The sequence below is a fragment of the Dendrobates tinctorius genome, unplaced genomic scaffold, assembly GCF_039654945.1.
Source record: "Dendrobates tinctorius isolate UK_male_01 unplaced genomic scaffold, ASM3965494v1 ptg000257l, whole genome shotgun sequence".
Taxonomy (NCBI): Eukaryota; Metazoa; Chordata; class Amphibia; order Anura; family Dendrobatidae; genus Dendrobates; species Dendrobates tinctorius.
In genome coordinates this window covers 1161671-1186278 of record NW_027361924.1, presented here as the reverse complement: position 1 = coordinate 1186278, position 24608 = coordinate 1161671, and the positions used below count along the sequence as shown (strand labels likewise).

At 40.8% G+C, this 24608-nt stretch overlaps 1 protein-coding gene across 1 annotated transcript in view; it reads left to right on the top strand.

Moving 5' to 3' along the window:
- LOC141069245 (uncharacterized) overlaps positions 1-11325 on the top strand; it is a 39407-nt gene extending 28082 nt beyond the window's left edge. Inside the window, exons 32-43 of the mRNA XM_073558699.1 lie at positions 74-159; positions 467-590; positions 689-873; positions 1180-1270; positions 1348-1468; positions 2435-2619; positions 2886-3041; positions 4255-4388; positions 4925-5061; positions 5212-5306; positions 7755-7944; positions 10442-11325. Of these exons, the coding sequence (XP_073414800.1) occupies positions 74-159; positions 467-590; positions 689-873; positions 1180-1270; positions 1348-1468; positions 2435-2619; positions 2886-3041; positions 4255-4388; positions 4925-5061; positions 5212-5306; positions 7755-7944; positions 10442-10539 (1602 nt within the window). The 3' untranslated portion in view covers positions 10540-11325. The remainder of the gene's footprint in view (positions 1-73; positions 160-466; positions 591-688; positions 874-1179; positions 1271-1347; positions 1469-2434; positions 2620-2885; positions 3042-4254; positions 4389-4924; positions 5062-5211; positions 5307-7754; positions 7945-10441) is intronic.
- Positions 11326-24608: the final 13283 nt, after the last annotated feature.

Genomic DNA, 24608 nt, shown 5'->3' with positions numbered 1-24608 from the left:
TTGCACATAATGCGGCCAAGACGGCATCGTGTTAGTGGTATGCTATATTTTTTTTCTTTTTTTTTTCTTGCAGCTAAACTGCTTGGCCAAGAGACTCACAATCAGTGGAGCAACAGCAGATTTCAGCAGCTATTCCAGTGATGTTCTTCTATACTTAGGGTAAACGCTTTTTGATTTATAGCACAGAGTGTAAAGTGTGAGAGGAGATACATTTTTTTCTGGGGCAATTCATAACCATTATGTACTGGAGAATTTGGAAGTTTATCAAAACTCTGGAACGTAACAGGAACAGGGTTCTACAAAATGAGACTTCACCACTGGATGTGGTGAAGATTAGGAAGTCAACGTTGTGTGCCCACTGGCTTCGGAATCCATGCCCGAAATTACTTAAATATAAAGCTTTTGTGTTTATGTATAAGAACACATTAAAAACCTAAGATTAACCCAATGTTTATTTCCTTTTTAGACCCTATACCAAACCATCAGAATGTGAGAATTATTTCACAAGTGTAGGAAAGGCTAATATAGATCTGCTGGCCCAGGGATCTGCAAGGAGAGTATCTCTAATGAGCAGTGCAAGAACCTGTCTGGTAAGGCTATGGAGGGACAGTGGTTTCTAAAAAGCGACAATTAACCATGCTATACATAAATAATGCTGTGTAATGTCCGTTTTTTCTGTCTAATGCAGAATATAGGCAGTGCGAGCGTTATTACTAAGGAGACCATTCAGAAGTTGGGAAGCCTTGCTTGTGACCTGTCGGACAATGAAATTAAAAATTCAGATCCCTACATATTACAAGCTCTTAAATCCTGCACGTCTTTCACTGACTCCCAGAAGTCGGCTATTTTACTGAAGTTGAAGGCCACATATGGGTACGTATGTGAAACCATGCCAATGAATTTTCATTGGCGGGATTCTGTGAGATGGGACTTTCATCGATTTAAGGAATGACGAGATCTTCTGAAGATCATGCTCCTCAGATTTATTGCTTGGAAATATCTGTGTCTCTCTACAGCCAAAATTTCAGAATACACTCATATCTGTGAATGGGGTCCATAATGTTGTATTCCTCTATTCCCTATATAGGGAAAGGTATCCGCCAGTTTATCATACTGATTGAAGCTGACGACTGGAAACCTCTAGTCAGTTATCTCACAAAGTGTGCTTCTTTTCTTCAGAGATCCTTCTCTCTGGACAGTCTCAACCATGGGACAGATTGGAAGCCTCTCCAGCGCTATTGATGGTGCCACCCTTAAATTGATCAACACGGTAATACAAACTTCAAATACTCCACCATATCAACGATAATCTAAAGAGCACACTAAAAACTATTTTTTACATTGCAGGCTGTAAAGCGGCAGTTCTTCCCCGGATTTCTGACAACAATGAAGACGCAGTATAAGACAGTCTTCCATCTTGTGATGAGTCAACTGAAGGTCTCATCAAGAATCGCCACTCGAGCAGCACGTAAGTTTTATAGAATACATTTCATATGATATTTGACTAAAGGGACCTTTTGCACACAAACTTATACAAAAAGCTGCCAGTTGCTCTGTGTTGGTAGCGCAAGAAGAAATAAATAGGTTTCTGGTAGATCAACTATGCATATGCAAAATCTTAGCCTCCTGAACAGCACCTTCCTGGGACAATTGTGAAGCCTCATTACACCTGATCCTGGAAATGGAAAACAATGGATTAAGCCACACATATAGCTAACTAATTTACAGTTTTAGGTGTAGTATAGAGTTAACGTGTACCTGCTGCTGACATATCTTAAAACATTACATATTAGGCTGGGTTCATACTGCGTTTGGCAGGTCCGTTTAACGGATTGCGTTACACAGCGGCATAACGCGATGTAATGCATCAGTTAATGCTGCCATTCACAACCTTTACGGAGCGTATAGCTAACGCATGCCTTAATCAGCATGCGCTACCGATGTGCCGTCATTCTGTGACGGACCCTCGGACGCGGTCTGCAGCGTCCGAGGGTCCATCACTGCTAGCGCAGATGAATCATTTGCCCTAGCGGTATAGCATAATGTGATCGTGTTATGCCTTAGCGTCAATGCAGTCCGTCAATGCTATGCGTTGAACGGACTGTTTTAACGCTATGTGAGCCTGGCCTTAGGGTTTTAATTATGTTTATCTTGTACTAATTATTGGTATTAATAGTTGCAAAGTACTTATTGACTAGGCTATGGAAACTCCATGAGACTTCCAGCCTAGCTTGCCAAAATGACTAACCAATCATGATTTTAAGCAATACAGTTTGTTAAATTCATTACACAAAAACAAAGATGTGATACCATTATAAAGGAGCACAAATATTCCAAGAGGTCATCTAATGTAGAACCTGTCTTAGTAGAAACTTTGGTGGTCCACATATGTCCATGTATAATGTTTCTGATATTTCCCTATGTCTCTGCACAGCTGATTGTGAAGAGCTTACTACAGATTTGATTGCCAAGCAGAAGGAATATATTGTTATCAGCTACACAGCCGGACAGCTGGATGCCTGTCTCAGTAACATAACCTTAAAAGATAACCTGGAGATCCTTGGAAGCCTGGCCTTTGAAAATGACCAGCTCCAAGTCCTCAAAAGTAAACTGGATACGGTAAGTTGTCTACTATATATGTTTTCTTTTTAGTAGAAATTGCTTAACACAGACAGACCTCCAAAAGCCAATAAGCTTGATATAGTGTTCCAATTCCACTGCTTCTAAAACTCAGGTAGCCTGCAAACCACACTGGGTAAAGAGATTTATACAGTCTTTAGTACATTTGAACCTCCTCCAAGTGGTGGGTGCCTGCTGCTAAACTTTTATGAAACATTAATTACTGACATCAGTTGATTTCATTTTATGTTTTTCACCCCTCACAGATCTTTCCTACTACTGTACCAAATGAGTATCTCATCCAGATAGGGAATATTGCCAGGATGTATAGCACAGACGAAATGAGTCTGTGGAACATAACAACAGTGGACACTTTAGCAGATATTCTAGAAGGTGCATCTTGGCAAACTAATGACTCGAAGGTAAGACTCCTGGAGCATAATAATGTAATCTTTCAAGCATTCACTATATGGAGAAAAGTATAGGGATGGACTTCATAATAATTTAATTCAGGTGTTTTTTTTATTAAGTCCTATTGTTGCAGATGTTTATCCACCGACCCTTCTCCATGCCATCTGCCTTTATTAACATGTGTGAAAGAGCACCTTGTTCTAAAAAGATCACGAATACTAACACGGTCCTCTAATAAGATGTCAAAATTTTAAGAGGATGTGCAGACATTTAGTATTGGTAGCACATTTTTTTTCATGGCTGGGCAGCTGAACGCAGCCGTACATCACAATTCTCAATGCTGAGTGTCGGAGGGAGTGGTGTAGAGCAGCCATCACTGGGCTCTGGAGGAGTGATGGATCACACATCTCCATCTGCATTTGATGAATATTAGGAGAACGTTACCCCCTGAATGCTCTATGCCTACTGTAAAATTTGGCGGAGATGGGAAAGTGCTTTGAGCTTGTTTTTCAGGGGTCAGTAAAGAAAGGCACAGCTACACCAGATAATGAAGCCATTGTGTCCCTCCCCCCACACTAAAAACTGCTGAGCCTTTCCACTGAAGACACTGATGACTAAGGGGCCCGTCACACATAGCGAGATCGCTGATTTTATGACGCATCAGCTATCTCGCTAGCGATCTCGCTGTGTGTGTGGTACGCATCAGCGACTGCCCCCCCGCCAGGTATCGCTGATCGTGCAGGAATATCCTGGGCCATTTTTGATCATTGGTCTCCCGCTGGCCAGCACGCATCGTGTGGCAGCGGGAGACCAACGATCAGCAAGCTCCGAGCGCTGTAAGCAGACGCTGGGAGCTAGTATCCAAGGTGAATATCGGGTAACTAAGCGAGCGGCGTGCACGCTTAGTTACCCGATATTTACCTTGGATACCAGCGTCCTCGCTGGTCCTGATCGCTGGTGTGTCTGCCTGTTTGGCAGCTCACCTGCGATCATGTAGCGATGCACCAGCGATCCTGACCAGGTCGTATCATTGTCGGGATCGCTGGTGCATCATTTGGTGTGACGGGACCCTAAAATTAGTTACCTTTTTTTTAGACATTTCTGTCTACTAGATGTACAGTACATATAACAGTATATATGTATACATATATAAACACATACACACCCCATAGACTACCAGCATTTTGTTGCAATCTTCTAATTATTTGGCTATATTATTGACAGATTAATGCCTTGGTGACACAATATCTAAGTTCTTCAACTGAAGGTTTGGATGGGACTGCACTCACTGTCTTGGCCCCTTACATCTGCGGGTTAAACGAAGCCACAATTCAAAAAATTCCTGATAATGAACTTAAGTAAGTATCCTCTGTGCTATTAACTTTTTAGTGGAATTAATGTACAATAAATAATTTCTAAGATAATCCAATATTAGGACACAGTAGCTGCATGATTTCAGCCAGGTATGTTTAACTGTGAAAAACCTAAAAACATACGTAAAATGAACCTTAATAGCTAGGCGGGAATCGAGCTGCATAGTAGACTAGTCGAAAAGGCTGGTCTCCAGTGGCTTCTCCCCGCCTACTGCCCTGGAGTGCAGGTCTCTCCCTGTACATGCACACGGGAGAGACCTGTCGCACAAGGGGAGCGGGAGGTGTGAAGCCGTTGGGGACCCGCTTGGTTGACAACTCTGCCATGCGGCTCAGTCCCAGACGGCTTTAAAGGTGTGTTTTTTTCTGAAATGTTACTGCATTTTAGAGTCAAACATATGCGGCTGAAATCATGCAGCCAATGCCTTATGCATGCTGTCTGTGGCTTGGACAGCATGTATCAACTGTCAGGTCCCCTTTAATGTGGAATTTGATGCATGCAAAATTATTTGTTTTGATTTTAGAATTTCTAGCCAACCTCTGGATACATCAACTTGTACTCAGGGCCAGAAGGATCTCCTCTTCAGCAAGATGAAGTCAGCTTACTCAACCTCTGAGAACTCTTCCAACGCTTATTACGAAATTATGTCGTCGGTGATAGGTAAGAGATTACGTTGTGGAACTTTGCAAATGTTTTGTCAATATCAAAGAAACTTTTGAGAGAGGGGTACTTTACGATCTTATTGTAATTTGTTTCCAATATTTCCCCAAATTGAAACTGAAAATGTTTACTTAACTATTTCTCCTGCAGGAGGCTCAAAATCTGAGGATCTGGTCCTTTTTGCAAAAAGTAACCCAGAAATGGATATTACTACATTTACATCATTGAATCCATCTGAAGTTAAGGTAAAAATGTATAAAATTAAGAATATCTGTCCCTACCTCCATCACAGTATTGAAAACCATTCCGCATGATGAACTCCTGTTCATAAAAAAAGTATATTAATTTCTATAGAAACGAGGGACATCATCGAAATTCTCAACATTTTTCAAGATATCTGCTGATTGTAGGGAATAGGAACATTCTTAATTTCATACCAGTACTCCAGACTACTTAGTCATTTTTGCTTCAAAAACCTAATGATTTAGGAACCAAATATATTAATGTTGCATTCAGATGTGTATTAATTAATGGGTTGACCTACAATGACAACATATCAACTATTCACTTATCACGCTTATTAACTTATTAGATGTCTATTATCGTCAGTCCCACTGACAATGAATTGGGCAGCAGTGATATCTTATTTAAATGGAAGACCCTGTTCTTGTAATTTATGAGACCCCCTGCCATCAGGAACTTATCACCTATCCTGTAGATACAGCAGGTGAAAACTGTAATAGTGGGACGGTATCATTAAAAAGACTTGCCAAAAGTAGTGTTGTGCCCTGCTTCTCTCTCCCCTTTCTGATTCTTCCTTTTCAGCTTCTTACAGTAAACTATGAACCATAAAATAGACCCATGTTCGATCCTGACATGTTTGCTTTAGTAATAATAATTGTATTCCCCACTATGTAAAAAACAATCTGAATCTCTTATCTCTTGGAATGGTGCTGTTCCTCTACTATTTGTGTATTAATAAAGTAACAACAGGGTGTAAAGATTTAAGTCTGCGTCTTCACAGCCCCGCACAGGTACAGAGTATATGGAGGAGTAATTCTAAACAGCAAAATAAATACATGGTGATGTCGAGAAGGGATTACCGTAAATTGTATATTAGCTAATCCAGAATTTTTGCTGTGGCTATAACAGGCAGATTTGTGATGATTTCTTCTAAAATTCTTTGAGGTCTCCATTTTGTAGTAGTTACAAGAAAAATACATAGTAGTTACATATTGTAGTAGCCAGCGCCCAAGTCTGCCTGCCCTGGAGGAGTCCTATTTAAGTTCCTGTGTCTCCCTTCTGTCACTTCCTGGTCACTTTTCCCCTGATGCTTGCCTCTGTCTGTCATTATATACTAAAGTTATAGGAACGTTTTATACATTTAAAGGGATAGCCCACTACTGGACAACCCCTTCTTTATTGCCTAACAGAAGATTTTAAAAAATAAATATCATTCCAGGACCGGCACTGCTACTCTGATGTTGGCAACGAGTATATTACAGAATTTCAGAACTTTCATGATATAATGATATGTCCACATTTTCATTTTAAAGTCAAGGCGTTTCGAAATATCAAACTTCTTCATCAGGACAAACCTTAGCAAAACCACTGGGGTTTGTCCTGATGAAGAAATCTGATACTTCGAAACGCGTTGACCAATAAACCGCAGTCTTGGATTCCTGACTCCTCGTCATCCTTCTGATGGCAACTCCGTTTTAATTCATTCTATTCCAGTCTTTTATAGTTAATTTTACCAAATGTTACTTCACTATATTTGGAGCTTTTATCTATAAATAGATTTTTTATTTTTTTCCTCCCCAAACAATGTCCTTCTGGTCAGCAGCAGCTGAATTATCACAATCCCAGGCATAACCATTGCACTACAAATGTTTTTTTTTTTTTTTACTTTCTGTAAACAGCATCCCGTTCGCCACAGGCTTTATCATGGCATTGCATCTCAGTTCCTTACGAGGATATTCTGAGAAACTAAATGCAGCCCATGAACAAGAGTGCCATTGTTTCTGGATAAAAAGCAGACCCCCGCGTCTCATATCATACAACTACTTAGGGGTACTTCACACTAAGTGAGATTGCTAGCGAGATCACTGATGCGTCCCCGATTTTATGACGCATCAGCGATCTTGCCAGTGATCTCGCTGTGTGATATGCATCAGCGACCGCCCCCCCCTGCCAGGTATCGCTGATCGTGTAGGAATGTCCTGGGCCATTTTTTGATCGTTGGTCTCCCGCTGGCCAGCATGCATCGCTGCGTGTGGCAGTGGGAGACCAACGATCATCGAGCTCCCAGCGCTGTAATCAGACGCTGGGACCTGGTATCCAGGGTAAATAGAGGGTACCTAAGCGCGCGCATGGCTTAGTTACCCGCTATGTACCCTGGATACCAGCGTCCTCGCTGGTTCTGATCGCTTGTGAGTCTGCCTGTTTGAGAGCTCACCAGCGATCATGTAGCGACGCACCAGTGATCCTGACCAGGTCGTATCGTTGTCGGGATCGCTGGTGCGTCGTTTAGTGTAACGGGACTCTTACACAGTCCATCGCCTGTTCAAAGCAAAAACTATTATCATGGTGAACAACCTATGGTGTTTTTCTATTATTCACAGGATATATTCTGAAAAAATAAGAGTTTAATCTGACTTTTTCATAGTTTTTTTCTTATCATTGTCTAATAGAAATTGAGTGCAGAAAATATTAAGGCTCTCCTTGGAAATAGCATCTCCGACATCGACACGATAAACAACAGCTCTGTACTCCAAGCCTGGGTGTCGGTAAACACACAGACAGAGATCAACAAACTGGGACTTGGCGTAACGGGAGGAGTCAACGAGACATTGCCTGACGATTTCATAGCCATTAGCCTAGGTAACAAGATGATTCTTTTATTACACTCCATAGCTACACTACAAGCATACGTGGAAATATAAGAGTGTGTGTGTACGAAGATAAACAGTTCTTTTGCAAAGTCTACCATTTTTTTTCTCTTTAGTATACTCTTTAGTATTGGTTTAAGTCAGACAGTGTTGAAGCATAGAAAATCCCATAACAAAAATATTGAGGAAAGGAAGACTACACAGAGACAGGGTTACCTTTTAGATGTCTTGGCCGGGTTTTCCTTCACGGATATTTCATCAATGTATAATGGTGGCCACCGCTCTTTAGGAGTGACAACAGGTTAGAGGGTACGTTCTGTCTTCAACATCTCATAACTATGGTATAAAGAAGGTAACGTGTTTTGATCCTTGGCTTTTCAGCTAACATTGATAACATGTGAGCCAAAAAATAGCGTAGACAACAACATAAATTTCCACTTCCCAAGAATAAAGGAAAGTTTCACTTTAAAACATTTTTAATATTTTTGAATGGGAGATATCAAGGCTTAAAAGGAGTTGTCCCACTTACAAAGTATATTTTAATTAATAGATCTTGGAATAATAATAAGTTCCACAATTGGATGAGTTAAAAAAAAGTTCCTGGGCTGAGATAAATATTATGAATGTGCACCTACTATGTACTGTCTTATTTTATCTGTCCAGTCATGTCGAGCTGCTCCAGATTATGGTCGGCACTTACCACAGCTCCTGGCCAGTGGAGAGGAAGAATAAGTAATTTATGATACAGCAGGGGCTTGCAGCTGCTGCTTTCTGAGATAACACATTTCCCTACCTGTTTTATCACAGGAGCGATTGTTTTTGTCACATCTCTGGGCTTCTGAGTTCCTCATAACTCAAGTGAGTGATGTAGGCACTCAAATGTCATAGGAAGATCCTACACCACTGACTTGATTTATGATGATCTCACAGACCTGTAGACACCGCAGCAAACACTCGCTCCTGTGATACAACAGCCAGGAAAATTAGTTACCTCACAAAGCAAGCAACTCCTTGCTGTTGCATCTGTATACTCTCTTATCATAAGTGACCTGTGCTTCAATCCCCGGCCAGGAGCTGTGGTATGTGCTAATCATGAGCTGGAGCAGCTCTACAAGGTCGGACACCGCAAATAAAAAAAACTACAAAGCATGGCCACAGTTATATAATTATCTCAGAACAGGAACATTTTTTACATATCCAATTGTATAACTTATTATTCCAAGATCTATTCATTAAAATGTACTTTGTTCGCGGTACAACCTCTTTGAAGGGAACAAAACAAAAGGTTGAATTGCACTGAAATACGTACACTGTATATAAAATAAGTGTACAATCTAATTAAGAATCAGTTGGGGGTGCTGTTATAGAAGGGTAAAAAACTGGGACTGCTTCTTTAATGATCTGACTCTCTCAGGGTGTGTGCACACATTGCGGATTTTTCCGCGCAGATTTTGCTAAATTCGCAGGTAAATTCGCATGTCAAATGACCTGCGGTTTATCTGCGGATTTGCCTGCGGTTTGACACCTGTCATGGAGCAGGTGCCAAACCGCTGCGGAATCCGCACAAAGAAGTGACATGCTGCGGATTTAAAACCGCAGCAAATCCGCGCACAAAAATCTGCAATGTGTGCACTGCGTTTTTCATTTTGCATAGACTTATATGGTACTGTACAACGCAGCAGAAACTGTTGCGGATCCGCAGGGCCAAATCCGCTGCAGATCCGCAGCAGAATCCGCAACGTGTGCACATACCCTCATAGTCAGACAATGAAGGATTACAGAGGGTTTCGACTATGGTTGGAAATGGTCACTGAAACCCAACAGAGACATCTTCTGATGTGATGTCAGAAGATGTTTGATGTCAATCTTCCCATCAAATGTGTCTTATTGTAACTGCATTCTTTAGAGGGGTTCTCCACCTAGATTAACTTTCACCAAAATCTGATTATATGGAAGTAAGAGATAAGCAGTGGTATGCCAAGTCTCCTTGCCTATTCTCTACCTTCACCTCATTGACAATACAACCTTGAATTGAAGACCTAGGTGAGCCAACACAGACTGGTCGCTACAGATATACTACTCATCAATAAGTAAACATGGTTGTTAGCCAGTGAATCTGTAGCAATCAATGTGAGAAATCTTGATATTATGCTACCAAAAGCTACTGGTCACATACGGCACAGCTCCGGTCAAAGTCTATGGGACAGGTCGAAACAACCAAAAACAGCGTTCCCCTTTCTTCATCAGTCTCATAGACTTTGAAGTAAACGCACTACCGGTTCATCCCGACTGGCAAACAGGACCACTGTTCTCAAGATCGGTGAGGGTCTCAGTGGCAGGTGCACAGATAATGAAAGACCTATGATAAATTCTGTTGAATAGGTAATGGGGGTTAGTTTTAGGATTGCACTGCTTTCAAATAACAGGAATCCAACAGAATCCCGAATTATGCATTCACCTAACCACCTACCTTTTTTTTTCTTTTACAGTAACCCCCACTTCCGGAGCATCATCATTCAGCTTTATCTACCTCTTGAATGCTTGCACATTAGTAGTCATATTTTACATAAATAACCTCTTTCTATAACCAGCCTACATTTCCAATGTTTCACATCCACCTTTCATAACCTAAGGTGGGAGGTATTTGGATAAGCAGTATTCACACTTGCTCAGGGCACAAGCTGCTTTTTTATATTCTACTGATACCTCAATAGTGATGTTTACACAGTCCATGAATTACATTTACAATTCATCATACGCATCATGGTGACCGAGACAACAACAGTCTATGAGGTAACCAATGCTGTTTATGATACTCTTGTATCACTCAACATTAGGGGGTATATCCAGGATACAAGTCTATAACTGATCTGTCAAGATCAAAACCAATTATTCCAAATAACCGGCTTACTAGTAGTGTCACTGCCAAAAATAGTTCCAGTCAATCATGAGCCTCAAGACTGAGGAGATCATAGAAAGTATGAAATCTTGTGGGAAGCATTTAAATTGGCCCAAAATTTCTGTAAAGGGCTGAGACCTTGTAAAATGAAGCCAACTTGCTGAGCTAGGAGCCCATGTTGTCAGCATGTCCCACTATCTAATCCACAATAATAAAAAAAAATATTAAAATCAAGACACCAAGCTGAAGTATCAGTATTCTGCAAAATAATACACATCACCTCAACATGTTGACCAAATATTCAATATAGGCTTACCTACGTATGGGCCAAATTTGCATTTGCAAGACCTCACTATATAGACCAAATGTCTGACGAGGACCCCACATCCAAAAACAGATAATTCTGGAAGAGCTTTTTCCTCCCAACATGCAATATTAGGCCGGGATCACACACAGCGAGATACGGCCGAGTCTCGCAGGTTAAAACCAAGCTCTGGCGCCGGCACTCCGGAGCGGAGCGTGCAGCCGCACAGCAATACATGGAGCTGCACGCTCCGCTCCGGAGTGCCGGTGCCAGAGCTTGATTTTAACCTGTGAGACTCAGCGGTATCTCGCTGTAGTGTGACTCCGGCCTTATAGGAGAAAAGGGAGATAAGTCCCTGCACCGTATCTCCACCCAGAGGAAGCCAGTTCTCAAAAGTATTCACCTTCTCCCGTCACAGGACCAGCTTCAATTAAACTTAATTTTTTTAAGTAATTTACACTTTACAAACTATACCCCCTTTGGAACTGAATAAACCTGAGCTGCATTGTGTCTGTGTGTATATCTACTGTGTTGTCTGTCCATATGTCGCAAAATAAAAATCTTAGGCTGGTTTCACACTTGCGTTTTTTTGCGCTGTGTTTTAGCGCTAAAAAAAGCATGCGTTTTTTTCCCTATACCTTAACATGGGTGCGCATACACATGCGTTTGAACACGTTTGTATGCGCATGAGTTTTTTTGCAGTGTGCCCTCGGGCGCACAAAATGCATCCTGTTGCATGTATGCGCAAAAAACGCAAAAAAACGCACACAAACGCATGATGCGTTTTTTTATGCGTTTGTGTGCGCAAAAAACGTGCAGCAAAAAAACGCAAGTGTGAAAGTAGCCATATACATCACTGGATGATATTTTTATACAAGATCAAAATTTATCACAAATGTCTCTAATATATTCTTAAATTAATTAAAAGCATATTTTAATCTAAACTCCAGTTTGTTGACTGGTTTATTCAATCAGCATTAACCCCTTCACCCCCAAGGGTGGTTTGCACGTTCATGACCGGGCCAATTTTTACAATTCTGACCACTGTACCTTTATGAGGTCATAACTCTGGAACGCTTCCATTGATCCCGGTGATTCTGACATTGTTTTCTCGTGACATATTGTACTTCATGTTAGTGGTAAAATTTCATTCAAATAACTTGCGTTTATTTGTGAAAAAAATGGAAATTTGGCAAAAATTTTGAAAATTTCGCAATTTTCCAACTTTGAATTTTTATGCCCTTAAATCACAGAGATACGGCACACAAAAAACTTGATAACTAACATTTCCCACATGTTTACTTTACATCAGCACAATTTTGGAACCAAAATTTTTTTTTGTTAGGAAGTTATAAGGGTTAAAAGTTGACCAGCGATTTCTCATTTTTACAACACCATTTTATTTTTAGGACCACATCACATTTGAAGCCACTTTGAGGGGTCTATATGATAGAAAATACCCAAAATTGACACCATTCTAAAAACTGAACCCCTTAAGGTGCTCAAAACCACATTCAAGAAGTTTATTAACCCATTAGGTGCGTCACAGGAATTTTTTTGAATATTTAAAAAGAAATGAACATCTAACTTTTTTTCACAAAAAAAATACTTCAGGTTCAATTTTTTTTATTTTACCAAGGGTAACAGGAGAAATTGGACTGCAAAAGTTATTGTGCAATTTGTCCTGAGTACGCTGATACCCGATTTGTGGGGGGGAACGACTGTTTCGGCGCATGGCAGAGCTCAGAATGGAAGGAGCGCCGTTTGACATTTTCAATGCAAAATTGGCTGGAATTCAGATCGGACGCCATGTCACGTTTGGAGAGTCCCTGATGTACCTAAACAGTGGAAACCCCCTACAAATGACCCCATTTTGGAAACTAGACCCCCCCAAGGAACTTATCTAGATATGTGGTGAGAACTTTGAACCCACAAGGGCTTTACAGAAGTTTATAACGTACAGCGGTACAATTAAAAAATCATATTTTTTCCACAAAAATGATCTTTTCACCCCAATTTTTATTTTCCCAAGGGTAACAGGACCCTAAAAGTTATTGTGCAATTTGTCCTGAGTACGCTGATACCCCACATGTGGGGGTAAACAACTATTTGGGCGCATGGCAGAGCTCGGAAGGGAAGCAGTGCCATTTGACGTTTTTGGCTGGAATTGAGATTGGACACCATGTCGCGTTTGGAAAACCCCTGATGTACCAAAACAGTGGAAACCCCCCACAAATGACACCATTTTGGAAACTAGACCCCCTAAGGAACTTATCTAGATGTGTGGTGAGAACTTTGAACCCCCATGTGCTTCACAGAAGTTTATAACATAAAGCCATACAATTAAAAAATCATATTTTTTCCACAAAAATGATCTTTTCACCCTCAATTCTTATTTTTCCAAGGGTAACAGGACCGTAAAAGTTATTGTGCAATTTGTTCTGAGTACGCTGATACCCCACATGTGGGGGTAAACCACTATTTGGGCGCATGGCAGAGCTCGGAAGGGAAGCAGCGCCATTTGACGTTTTTGGCTGGAATTGAGATCGGACACCATGTCGCGTTTGGAAAACTCCTGATGTACCAAAACAGTGGAAACCCCCCACAAATGACACCATTTTGGAAACTAGACCCCCTAAGGAACTTATCTAGATGTGTGGTGAGCACTTTGACCCCCCCAGTGCTTCACAGAAGTTTATAATGCCCGGGCGTGAAAATAAATAATTCGTATTTTTTCCACAAACATGATCTTTTAGTCACCATTTTTTTATTTTCCCAAGGGTACCAGGAGAAATTGGACCCCAAAAGTTGTTGTCCAATTTGTCCTGAGTATGCTGATACCCCATATGTGGGAGAAAACTACTGTATGGGCACACGTCGGGGCTCGGAAGGGAAGTAGTGACGTTTTGGAATGCAGACTTTGATGGAATGGTCTGCAGGTGTCATGTTGCTTTTGGAGAGCCCCTAATGTACCTAAACAGTGGAAACCCCCCACAAATGACCCCATTTTGAAAACTAGACCCACTAAGGAACTTATCTAGATGTGAGGTGAGCACTTTGAACCCCCAAGGGCTTCACTGAAGTTAATAATGCCCGGGCATGAAAATAAAAAAATCGTATTTTTTCCAGAAACATGATCAATTAGTCCCCAATTTTTTCATTTTCCCAAGGGTAACAGGAGAAATTAGACCCCCAAAAGTTGTCCAATTTGGCCTGAGTACGCTGACACCCCATATGTGGGAGAAAACTACTGTATGGACACACGTCGGGGCTCGGAAGGGAAGCAGTGACGTTTTGGAATGCAGACTTTGATGGAATGGTCTGCGGGTGTCATGAGCCCCTGATGTACCTAAACTATTGAAACTCCCCACAAGTGACCCCATTTTGGACACTAGACCCCCCACGGAACTTATCTAGATGTGTGGTGAGCACTTTGAACCCCCAAGTGCTTCACAGAAGTTTATAACACTCGGACGTGAAAATAAAAAAATAATTTTTTTCCACAAAAATGATATTTTTGCCCCCAATTTTTTATTTTCCTAAGGGTAACAGGAGAAATTGGACCCTAAAAATTGTTTTGCAATTTGTCCTGAGTAGGCTGATACCCTACATGTGGGGGTAAAACACTGTTTGGGCGCATGGCAGAGCTTGGAAGGGAAGGAGCACCATTTGACTTTTTCAACTCAGAATTGGCTGGAATTGAGATCAGACGCCATGTTGCATTTGGAGAGCCCCTGATGTGCCCAAACAGTGGAAACCCCCAATTATAACTCCAACCCTAACCCCAACACACCCCTAACCCTAATCTGAGCCCTAACCCTAGCCCTAACCCTAAGGCTGTGTGCACACGCTGCGGATTTTGCTGCGGTTCCGCAGCGGTTTTGGCTGCTGCGGACTCGCAGCAGTTTCTGCTGCGGTGTACAGTACCATGATTCCCTATGGGAATCAAAAACCGCAGTGCAGACGGTGCGGAATTTTCCGTGCGGATTATCTGCGGTTTTCAATCCGCAGAAAGAATTGACATGTCAATTCTTTCTGCGGATTCTCCTGCGGTTTGCCATCTCCTCTATTGAGGAGATGAAAAACCGCAGGACAAAACCGCAGAGCAATCCGCAGGACAAAATTACAAAATTACAGCTGTGATAATCAGCTGACACCCGGCCGCGATGAGCGGCGCTCACCACGTGGGCGCCGCTGATCGCGGTAGACGTACTATCCCGTCCACGGTCATACGGGCCCGGGTACCGTGGACGGGATAGTACGTCGGATGTCAGGAAGGGGTTAATAGTAGGAGGAGCTAAAAACCAAGGAAAGTCATGTAATCAAAAAAGTGCAGAACCCAGAAAAAAGGATAGTAACGTGTGTGAAGCTGCCATCCAAGGGAACTAGTTCTCTTATCCATTTAGAAATATAGTGTGTTAGCAGGTAGTATTACAGTATATACATTTTTGTACATGAGAAGATATTTATGGTACATTCTTGTACATAGGAGCAGTATAAGGCTCTGTGCACACGGTGCGGTTTCTACTGCGGATCCACAGCGGATTTGCCGCAGCGGATCTGCAGCAGAACTGCAGGTGATGTACAGTACCATTATAGCCTATGTAAAAAAAAAAAAAAACGCTGTGCACATGCTGCGGATTTTTCCGCTCGGTTTTTGTGCGGGGGGAAAAAAAGCAGCATGTCACTTCTTTTGTGCGGTTTTGCTGCAGTTTTCCACCTGCTCCATTCTACAAATCCGCAGGTGGAAAACCGCACAAAAACGGCAGTAAAACCGCAAAAAAAAGGAAGAAATCCGCAGGAAAAATGCAGGTCATTTGACCTGCAGATTTAGTAAAGTCCGCGGGAGGATCTGCACATAGCCTTATAGTAGTTATATTCTTGTACATAGGGGCAGAATTATAGTAGTTATATTCTTGTACATAGGAGCAGTATTATAGTAGTTATATTCTTGTACATAGGAGCAGTATTATAGTAGTTATATTTTTGTACATAGGGGCAGTATTATAGTAGTTATATTCTTGTACATAAGGGCAGTATTATAGTAGTTATATTCTTGTACAAAGGGACAGTATTATAGTAGTTATATTCTTGTACATAGGAGCAGTATTATAGTAGTTATATTCTTGTACATAGGGACAGTATTATAGTAGTTATATTCTTGTACATAGGAGCAGTATTATAGTAGTTATATTCTTGTACATAGGGACAGTATTATAGTAGTTATATTCTTGTACATAGGGGCAGAATTATAGTAGTTATATTCTTGTACATAAGGGCAGTATTATAGTAGTTATATTCTTGTACATAGGAGCAGTATTATAGTAGTTATATTCTTGTACATAGGGGCAGTATTATAGTAGTTATATTCTTGTACATAGGAGCAGTATTATAGTAGTTATATTCTTGTACATAGGGGCAGTATTATAGTAGTTATATTCTTGTACATAGGGGCAGTATTATAGTAGTTATATTCTTGTACATAAGGGCAGTATTATAGTAGTTATATTCTTGTACAAAGGGACAGTATTATAGTAGTTATATTCTTGTACATAGGAGCAGTATTATAGTAGTTATATTCTTGTACATAGGGACAGTATTATAGTAGTTATATTCTTGTACATAGGGGCAGTATTATAGTAGTTATATTCTTGTACATAGGAGCAGTATTATAGTAGTTATATTCTTGTACATAGGGGCAGTATTATAGTAGTTATATTCTTGTACATAGGGGCAGTATTATAGTAGTTATATTCTTGTACATAAGGGCAGTATTATAGTAGTTATATTCTTGTACAAAGGGACAGTATTATAGTAGTTATATTCTTGTACATAGGAGCAGTATTATAGTAGTTATATTCTTGTACATAGGGACAGTATTATAGTAGTTATATTCTTGTACATAGGAGCAGTATTATAGTAGTTATATTCTTGTACATAGGGACAGTATTATAGTAGTTATATTCTTGTACATAGGGGCAGAATTATAGTAGTTATATTCTTGTACATAAGGGCAGTATTATAGTAGTTATATTCTTGTACATAGGAGCAGTATTATAGTAGTTATATTCTTGTACATAGGGGCAGTATTATAGTAGTTATATTCTTGTACATAGGAGCAGTATTATAGTAGTTATATTCTTGTACATAGGGGCAGTATTATAGTAGTTATATTCTTGTACATAGGGGCAGTATTATAGTAGTTATATTCTTGTACATAAGGGCAGTATTATAGTAGTTATATTCTTGTACATAGGGGCAGTATTATAGTAGTTATATTCTTGTACATAGGAGCAGTATTATAGTAGTTATATTCTTGTACATAGGGGCAGTATTATAGTAGTTATATTCTTGTACATAAGGGCAGTATTATAGTAGTTATATTCTTGTACATAGGGGGCAGTATTATAGTAGTTATATTCTTGTACATAGAAGCAATATTATAGTAGTTATATTCTTGTACATAGGGGGCAGTATTATAGTAGTTATATTCTTGTACATAGGGGGCAGTATTATAGTAGTTATATTCTTGTACAGAGGGGGCAGTATTATAGTAGTTATATTCTTGTACATAGGGGGCAGTATTATAGTAGTTATATTCTTGTACATAGAAGCAGTATTATAGTAGTTATATTCTTGTACATAGGGGGCAGTATTATAGTAGTTATATTCTTGTACATAGGGGCAGTATTATAGTAGTTATATTCTTGTACATAGGGTGCAGTATTATAGTAGTTATATTCTTGTACATAGGGACAGTATTATAGTAGTTATATTCTTGTACATAGGGAGCAGTATTATAGTAGTTATATTCTTGTATATAGGGGGCAGTATTATAGTAGTTATATTCTTGTACATAGGGGCAGTATTATAGTAGTTATATTCTTGTACATAGTGGGCAGTATTATAGAAGTTATATTCTTGTACATAGGGGGCAGTATTATAGTAGTTATATTCTTGTACATAGAAGCAGTATTATAGTAGTTATATTCTTGTACATAGGGTGCAGTATTATAGTAGTTATATTCTTGTACATAGGGACAGTATTATAGTAGTTATATTCTTGTACATAGGGGGCAGTATTATAGAAGTTATATTCTTGTACATAGGGACAGTATTATAGTAGTTATATTCTTGTATATAGGGGCAGTATTATAGTAGATATATTCTTGTATATAGGGGACAGTATTATAGTAGTTATATTCTTGTATATGGGGCAGTATTATAGTAGATATATTCTTGTATATAGGGGCAGTATTATAGTAGTTATATTCTTGTACATAGGAGCAGTATTATAGTAGTTATATTCTTGTACATAAGGGCAGTATAATAGCATTTATCTAATTGTACACGGGACAGTAATACTGAAGTTATACTCATGTGACTATGAGGCAATTCAACTTAGTTATATTCAAGTACCGTATATAAGAGCATACAGTGAGTACGGAAAGTATTCAGACCCCTTTAAATTTTTCAGTTTCATTGCAGCCGTTTCGTAAATTCAAAAAAGTTCTTTTTTTTCTCATTAATGTACCCCATCTTGATTGTAAAATCACATGGTTATCAGTATTTAGACCCTTTGCTTAGACACTCATATTTAAGTTACATGCTGTCCATTTCCTTGTGATCCTCCTTGATATAGTTCTACTCCTTCATTGGAGTCCAGCTCTGCTTAATTAAACTGATAGGACTTGATTTGTAAAGGCACACACCTGTCTATATAAGACCTCACAGCTCACAGTGCATGTCAGACCAAATGAGAATCATGAGGTCAAAGGAACTGGCCAAGGAGCTCAGGGACAGAATTGTGGCAAGGCACACATTTGGCCAAGGTTACAAAAGAATTTCTGCAGAGCACAGTGACCTCCATAATTTTTAAATGGAAGAAGTTTGGGACCACCTGAAGTCTTCCTAGACCTGGCCGTCCAGCCAAACTGAGCAATCGTGGGAGAAGAGCGATGGTGAGAGAGGTAAAGAAGAACCTCAAGATCAGTGGCTGAGCTCCACAGATGCGTTAGGGAGATAGGAGAAAGTTCCACAAAGTCAACTATCACTGCAGCCCTCCACCAGTCGGACCTTTATGGCAGAGTGGCCCGATGGAAGCCTCTCCTCAGTGCAAGACTGAGGAGAGCCCGCATAGAGTTTGCTAAACAACACATGAAGGACTCCCAGACTATGAGAAATAAGATTCTCTGGTCTGATGAGATGAACTTTTTGGTGATAATTCTAAGCGGCATGTGTGGAGAAAACGAGGCTCTGCTCATCCCCTGACCAATACAATCGCAACAGTGAAACATGGTGGTGGCAGCATCATGCTATGGGGGTATTTTTCAACTGCAGGGACAGGACAACTGGTTGCAATTGAAGGAAACATGAATGTGGCCAAGTACAGAGATAGCCTGGATGAAAACCTTTTCCAGAGTGCTCTGTACCTCAGACTTGGCCGAAGGTTCACCTTCCAACAAGAAAATGACCCTAAGCACACAGCTAAAATAGGAGCGGCTTCAGAAAAACTCTGTGACCATTCTTGACTGGCCCAGCCAGAGCCCTGACCTAAACCAAATTGAGCATCTCTGGAGAGACCTGAAAATGGCTGTCCACCAACGTTGACCATCCAACCTGACAGGACAGGGTAGGATCTGCAAGGAAGAATGGCAGATGAAAAACTTGTTGCATCATTCCCAAGAAGACTCGTGGCTGTACAAGCTCAAAAGGGTGCTTCTACTCAATACTGAGCAAAGGGTCTGAAAACTTATGACCATGTGATATTTCAGTTTTTCTTTATTAATAAATTTGCAAAAACTTCTACATTTCTGTTTTTTTCAGTCAAGATGGGGTGCAGAGTGCACATTAATGAGAAAAAATGAAGTTTTTTGAATTTACCACATGGCTGCAATTAAACAAAGAATAAAAAATGTAAAGGGGTCTGAATACTTTCCGCACCCACTGTAAATCCAAGGCTTATACAGTACATCCCGCTTCAATAATTATTTTACAATCTAAAACTTTTATTTAATATGTAAGTATTTAAAAATACTGTTGACAGTAGCTGCAATTTAAAGGCATTTTAAGCAATCATGCTCTTAGCCATGAGACAGCAATTACATTTTTATCCACAGGTAGCAGTGTTTGTTTTTTCTAAGCAGAGCAATTTCAGAGACATGACAACTCCTAGGAGCCAGGTAGTCAAAGCATCTCAAACCTTGCTACTGGACAAGCTACATCATCAAAAATATCTGTTATGACTGTATAGCAACTCACTCTGGAAAATGGGTAACATAGCAAACTGTAACTGACCCTGCCGATTCCTGTACAGACTAGAGATCCTGACCCCTCAGTCCCTAGTGGCTCTTGCGGGAGCTGAGACAGCCCTAACCACAGACTAGACAATGGCAACTCGGACCTATGCTGCCTGAAAGGCCGTCAAGTGCTTTACATTCCTCCTAAACAAAAGGAGGGCAGAGCAGAATGCAAATTACCTTCAGAAGGGAAAGTGAGCTGAAATAGAAAAAGATTCCAGAGTGAGTAAAACAAACCACAAAATATAAAATAAAGGAATAAGTATGTACTGTTAGAAAATATGCCGCCTAGTTCCTAAAAAAAGATAGGTGCAGCGTAAAGATCATAAACCGCAAAGAGATAGACCTTAACTGGTCTTTTCCCTAGCTGACTTAAACTAGAGCAGTATGGCTGGAAAATCCATCACCAGCAGGAAATACCAGCATGGGGAATTTATATAACGTCACACCCAAAAGGTGACAGGGAAGACAAATGAGTAAATGAAAACACCTGTTATCCTATAAAGACTACAGAAAGGATAACAGATACTAAACAACCAGTGAAAAGGTGAATCTGCTGTGGCTTAGCAGACACAGAAGCTGACCACAAAGCACAGGCTCAAGGGTTCAAAGCCAGAGCATGACAATATCCATATTTTTCTGTGAAATACTGTGACATACTTTATCAGAAACTAAGTAACTTGAATGACTAGTCTCACAGGCAAGCCCTTGCAAGCTTCTCCCTGCCCTGCTTGACTGACAGGTCTTTATCTAAGTGTGTGTAATTGGAATTAATCTGAATATTGTAATCTGTAATTGGAATTGATCTGTCAGTCAAGCAGAGCTGGGCAGGAAGGAGCCTGTAGGGTCCATCTCAGACATTAGTAATATCAGTAACCTTGCCCTGGTCTGTTAAATTGACATGCTGCAGTCTGGAGAGACGTGCCAAATGTCTATCTCTGCCGGCGAGCAGTGGGAGTGTGTGGACACATAGTGGGCATGGAATTTCTTGAAATCCCATCCACTATGCTGTATCATCTTGTTGCTTTGCTGATGCGGGTTGGACGTTGCATAAGCACGCAGCACTTACTGATCGTGTGCACATCCCCTAATAGGGACAGGAAACACAACAGAGGTCAAATAGCCCTTCCCACATTCTCACTCCAATGTTATTATCAAGCATGCTTCAAATTATATTTATTCTCATTCGATTCAAAATAATGTAAGAAACAATTTGAGAAAAGGGAGGGATTTACCTGTGCTGTTGTGGTGGGTCATTAGAAACCAAACTAGTCTAATTCTATTTTCTCCAATAAGCCTCCACACAGCACCATAGGAGGAATACCAGAGACTAATGCTCACGGATGAATGTTAGCCTGGAGAATTTTTCTACCAAAGTACAGATTTTTAACAGACGTCAAGGCACGTCTGTAATATTTGGAAAAGTTGTTGTGAACTGAACACCAGGTAGCAGCTCTGCAAATATGTTCGATGGAAACTCTGGTTTCCTGAGGCCAGGAGACCGATACCACTCTAGTGGAATGAGTCGTTAGTTTCTCTGCAGGCGAGAGGTTCTGAATTTGATACGCTTCGATAATTGCTCTTTTGATCCAGTTGGCAACTGTGCTTTGTGAAGTCTTCACTTTATTCTGGCCATAAAGTGATTAGTACTGCAGCCTTGCACTGTTGAGGTCCTGAGTTCAAATGCCACCAAGGACAACATTTGCAAGGAGTTTGTATGCTCTCCCGTGTTTGTGTGCGTTGCCTCCGGGTTCTCCAGTTTCCTCCCACATTCCAAAGACATACTGATAGGGAATTTAGATTGTGAGTCCCATTGGGGACAGTGCCAATAATGTCTGTAAAGCCCTGTGGAATTAATGGCGCTGTATAAATGAGTAAAATAAATAAATAAAATAAATAAACATGTCTCTTGGAGATAATGAAGGACCACTCTTCGTACATCCAGAGTATGGAATTCTTCTTCCCTTTTGTTGGCTAGGATTTTTGCAGAAGGATGAAAGAATTATCTCTTGAGATCTGTGGAAATGAGAAATGAGGGGTCAAGGCAAAGAATGAGAATGAATTAGCCGATCTTCTAGAATTCTCAAGTTCGTTAACTGAGAGGGCCTGTAGCTCACCCACTCTTCTGGATGAAGTGGTCGCTACCAGAAAGGCTGTTTTCCAGGACAGTCTGTCCAACTTTATTGACGATAAAGGCAAAAATGGTGGAAGCGTCAGCCCTTTAAGGACAATATTCAGGTCCTGGGAGGGAACTAGGTTGGTCATTCTAGGACAAAAGCTTCCCGCTGCTGTTATGAATCTATGAATCTTTTCATCCAGCTATGATCGGCCAAGTTCTAGTCAAAATAGGAACTCAGTGCTGCTGCTTGCCTTTTCCAGGCCTTCTTGCAGAAAATCAAGGATCTGAGGTTTCGGGAGGCTATAGAATCCTTTTTCGCTGGTGTCTAATTTTATGGTTACCAGAGAGTCCTGGATCTACGGGAGTCCTCTCTTTAGGTTCATTTTGCTGAGCCACCAGGATAGAGGCTTTTTCCTGTTCCGGTACTGTGATTTTCCTGTCCAGGGATTCTGGGGACCCATCACAATTTGCCAGAACATAAGTCTGTAAGGGTTTGGTGTGTGCTTGGGCCCAAGTTACTGTTTGAATGTAAGATGTGATGAAGCCGAGGATCGACATAGCGAACCTCACCAACATCAATTTTTTCATTCTTAGGATGCCTATATTTGATCTTAACTGGATCTGTTTTTCTTTGGTTGAGAAGAATGTTTGACTGTGAGAATCCAGTAGAACTCCTAGGCATGTTTTTGCCATGGAGGGAACCATGTCTGATTTCTGCTGTTTCACCAGCAATCCCAGGGATGTTAGGATCTGGGTTGTTGTTTGTATATGATCCTGAAGCAATGGTATAGAAGGGAATACCAGTAGGATGTCGTTAAGGTATTATATTATGCAAATCTGTCTTTTGATGTAAGTCATGACTTCTGCCATAATCGTTGTGAAGATTCACGGTGCCGATGATATCCTAAATGGAAGAACATTGAATTGATAATGAACTATTTGTGTTCCTTTGGCAACGGCAAACCTCAAGAACTTCCGATATGTCGTGTAAATGGGGACGTGATAATACGAGTCCTGGCGATCGATTGTTGCTATGGCAAAGTGTCTGTCCTATCAGTAAACAGCAGATCTAATGGATTCCATCATGAATATCTTGTATACAATGTACCAGTTTAGGGGTTTCAAGTTTATTATAATCTGGTGGACCCCACTTGGGTTTTTTTTTATAACAAAATGTCAGGAGTATTGTCCCCTGCTTTTCCTACCTCTGGAACTAGGGAGATTACCTCCAAGGACAGAAGGCTTTTCAGGACGAATATCAAGGTATCTTGAAGCTTTGGAGAGGAGAGTTTGGATACTTTCACCCTTTGTGGAGGGTAGGAAGAGAACTCTATTTTTACCCCTTCTTGGCCTGCTTTTAGGGTCCATGTGTTTGCACATATTTTGCACCATTGGGGAAGGAATGCTGAGATGTGACCACCTACTCTCTTGATGTCGTGGTTTGTTTTGACATTGGCCATGATAGAGAAATTAAATTTCTGCCCCGCTCACCTTTTGGATAACTCCACCTGCCCAACTTCCCCTTTATTCTGTACTGAGGAGATTGTTCCTGAGAAGGTCAAAAGAATCTTTTCCTAGAGCTTCTAGGCTCAGGCAGGGATTTTTTCTTGTCTGAGACTTTCTCCAGCAGGTCTTCAAGGACTGGTCCACCAAACATGCACTTCCCTTTAATGGGAATAGAACAAAGCTTCATTTTTGAAATCACATTACCACTCCATGACTTTAACCAAATTGCATGTCTCACAGAATTGGATAAGACTGATGATCTTGCTGCCACCCTTAGGCCGGATTCACATTAGCGCTTTTTCAGAGCGCGCACGGCCGGGGGTAGCTCCGCCCCCGAGCCGGCTCTCTGCCCGGCGTGCCCGCCCCTTCCTTGTAGCTCCGCCTCCTAGCGGACAGCGGCGCCTGCGATCGGCGCACCCTATCTTTAGCATAGGGTGCGCCGATCGTGCGCAGGCCGTGCGCTAGTTGCGCTTTGACCTGCGCTGCGCACTTTTGACGGTGCGCCGTGCGCGCCAAAATCGAACTTTTC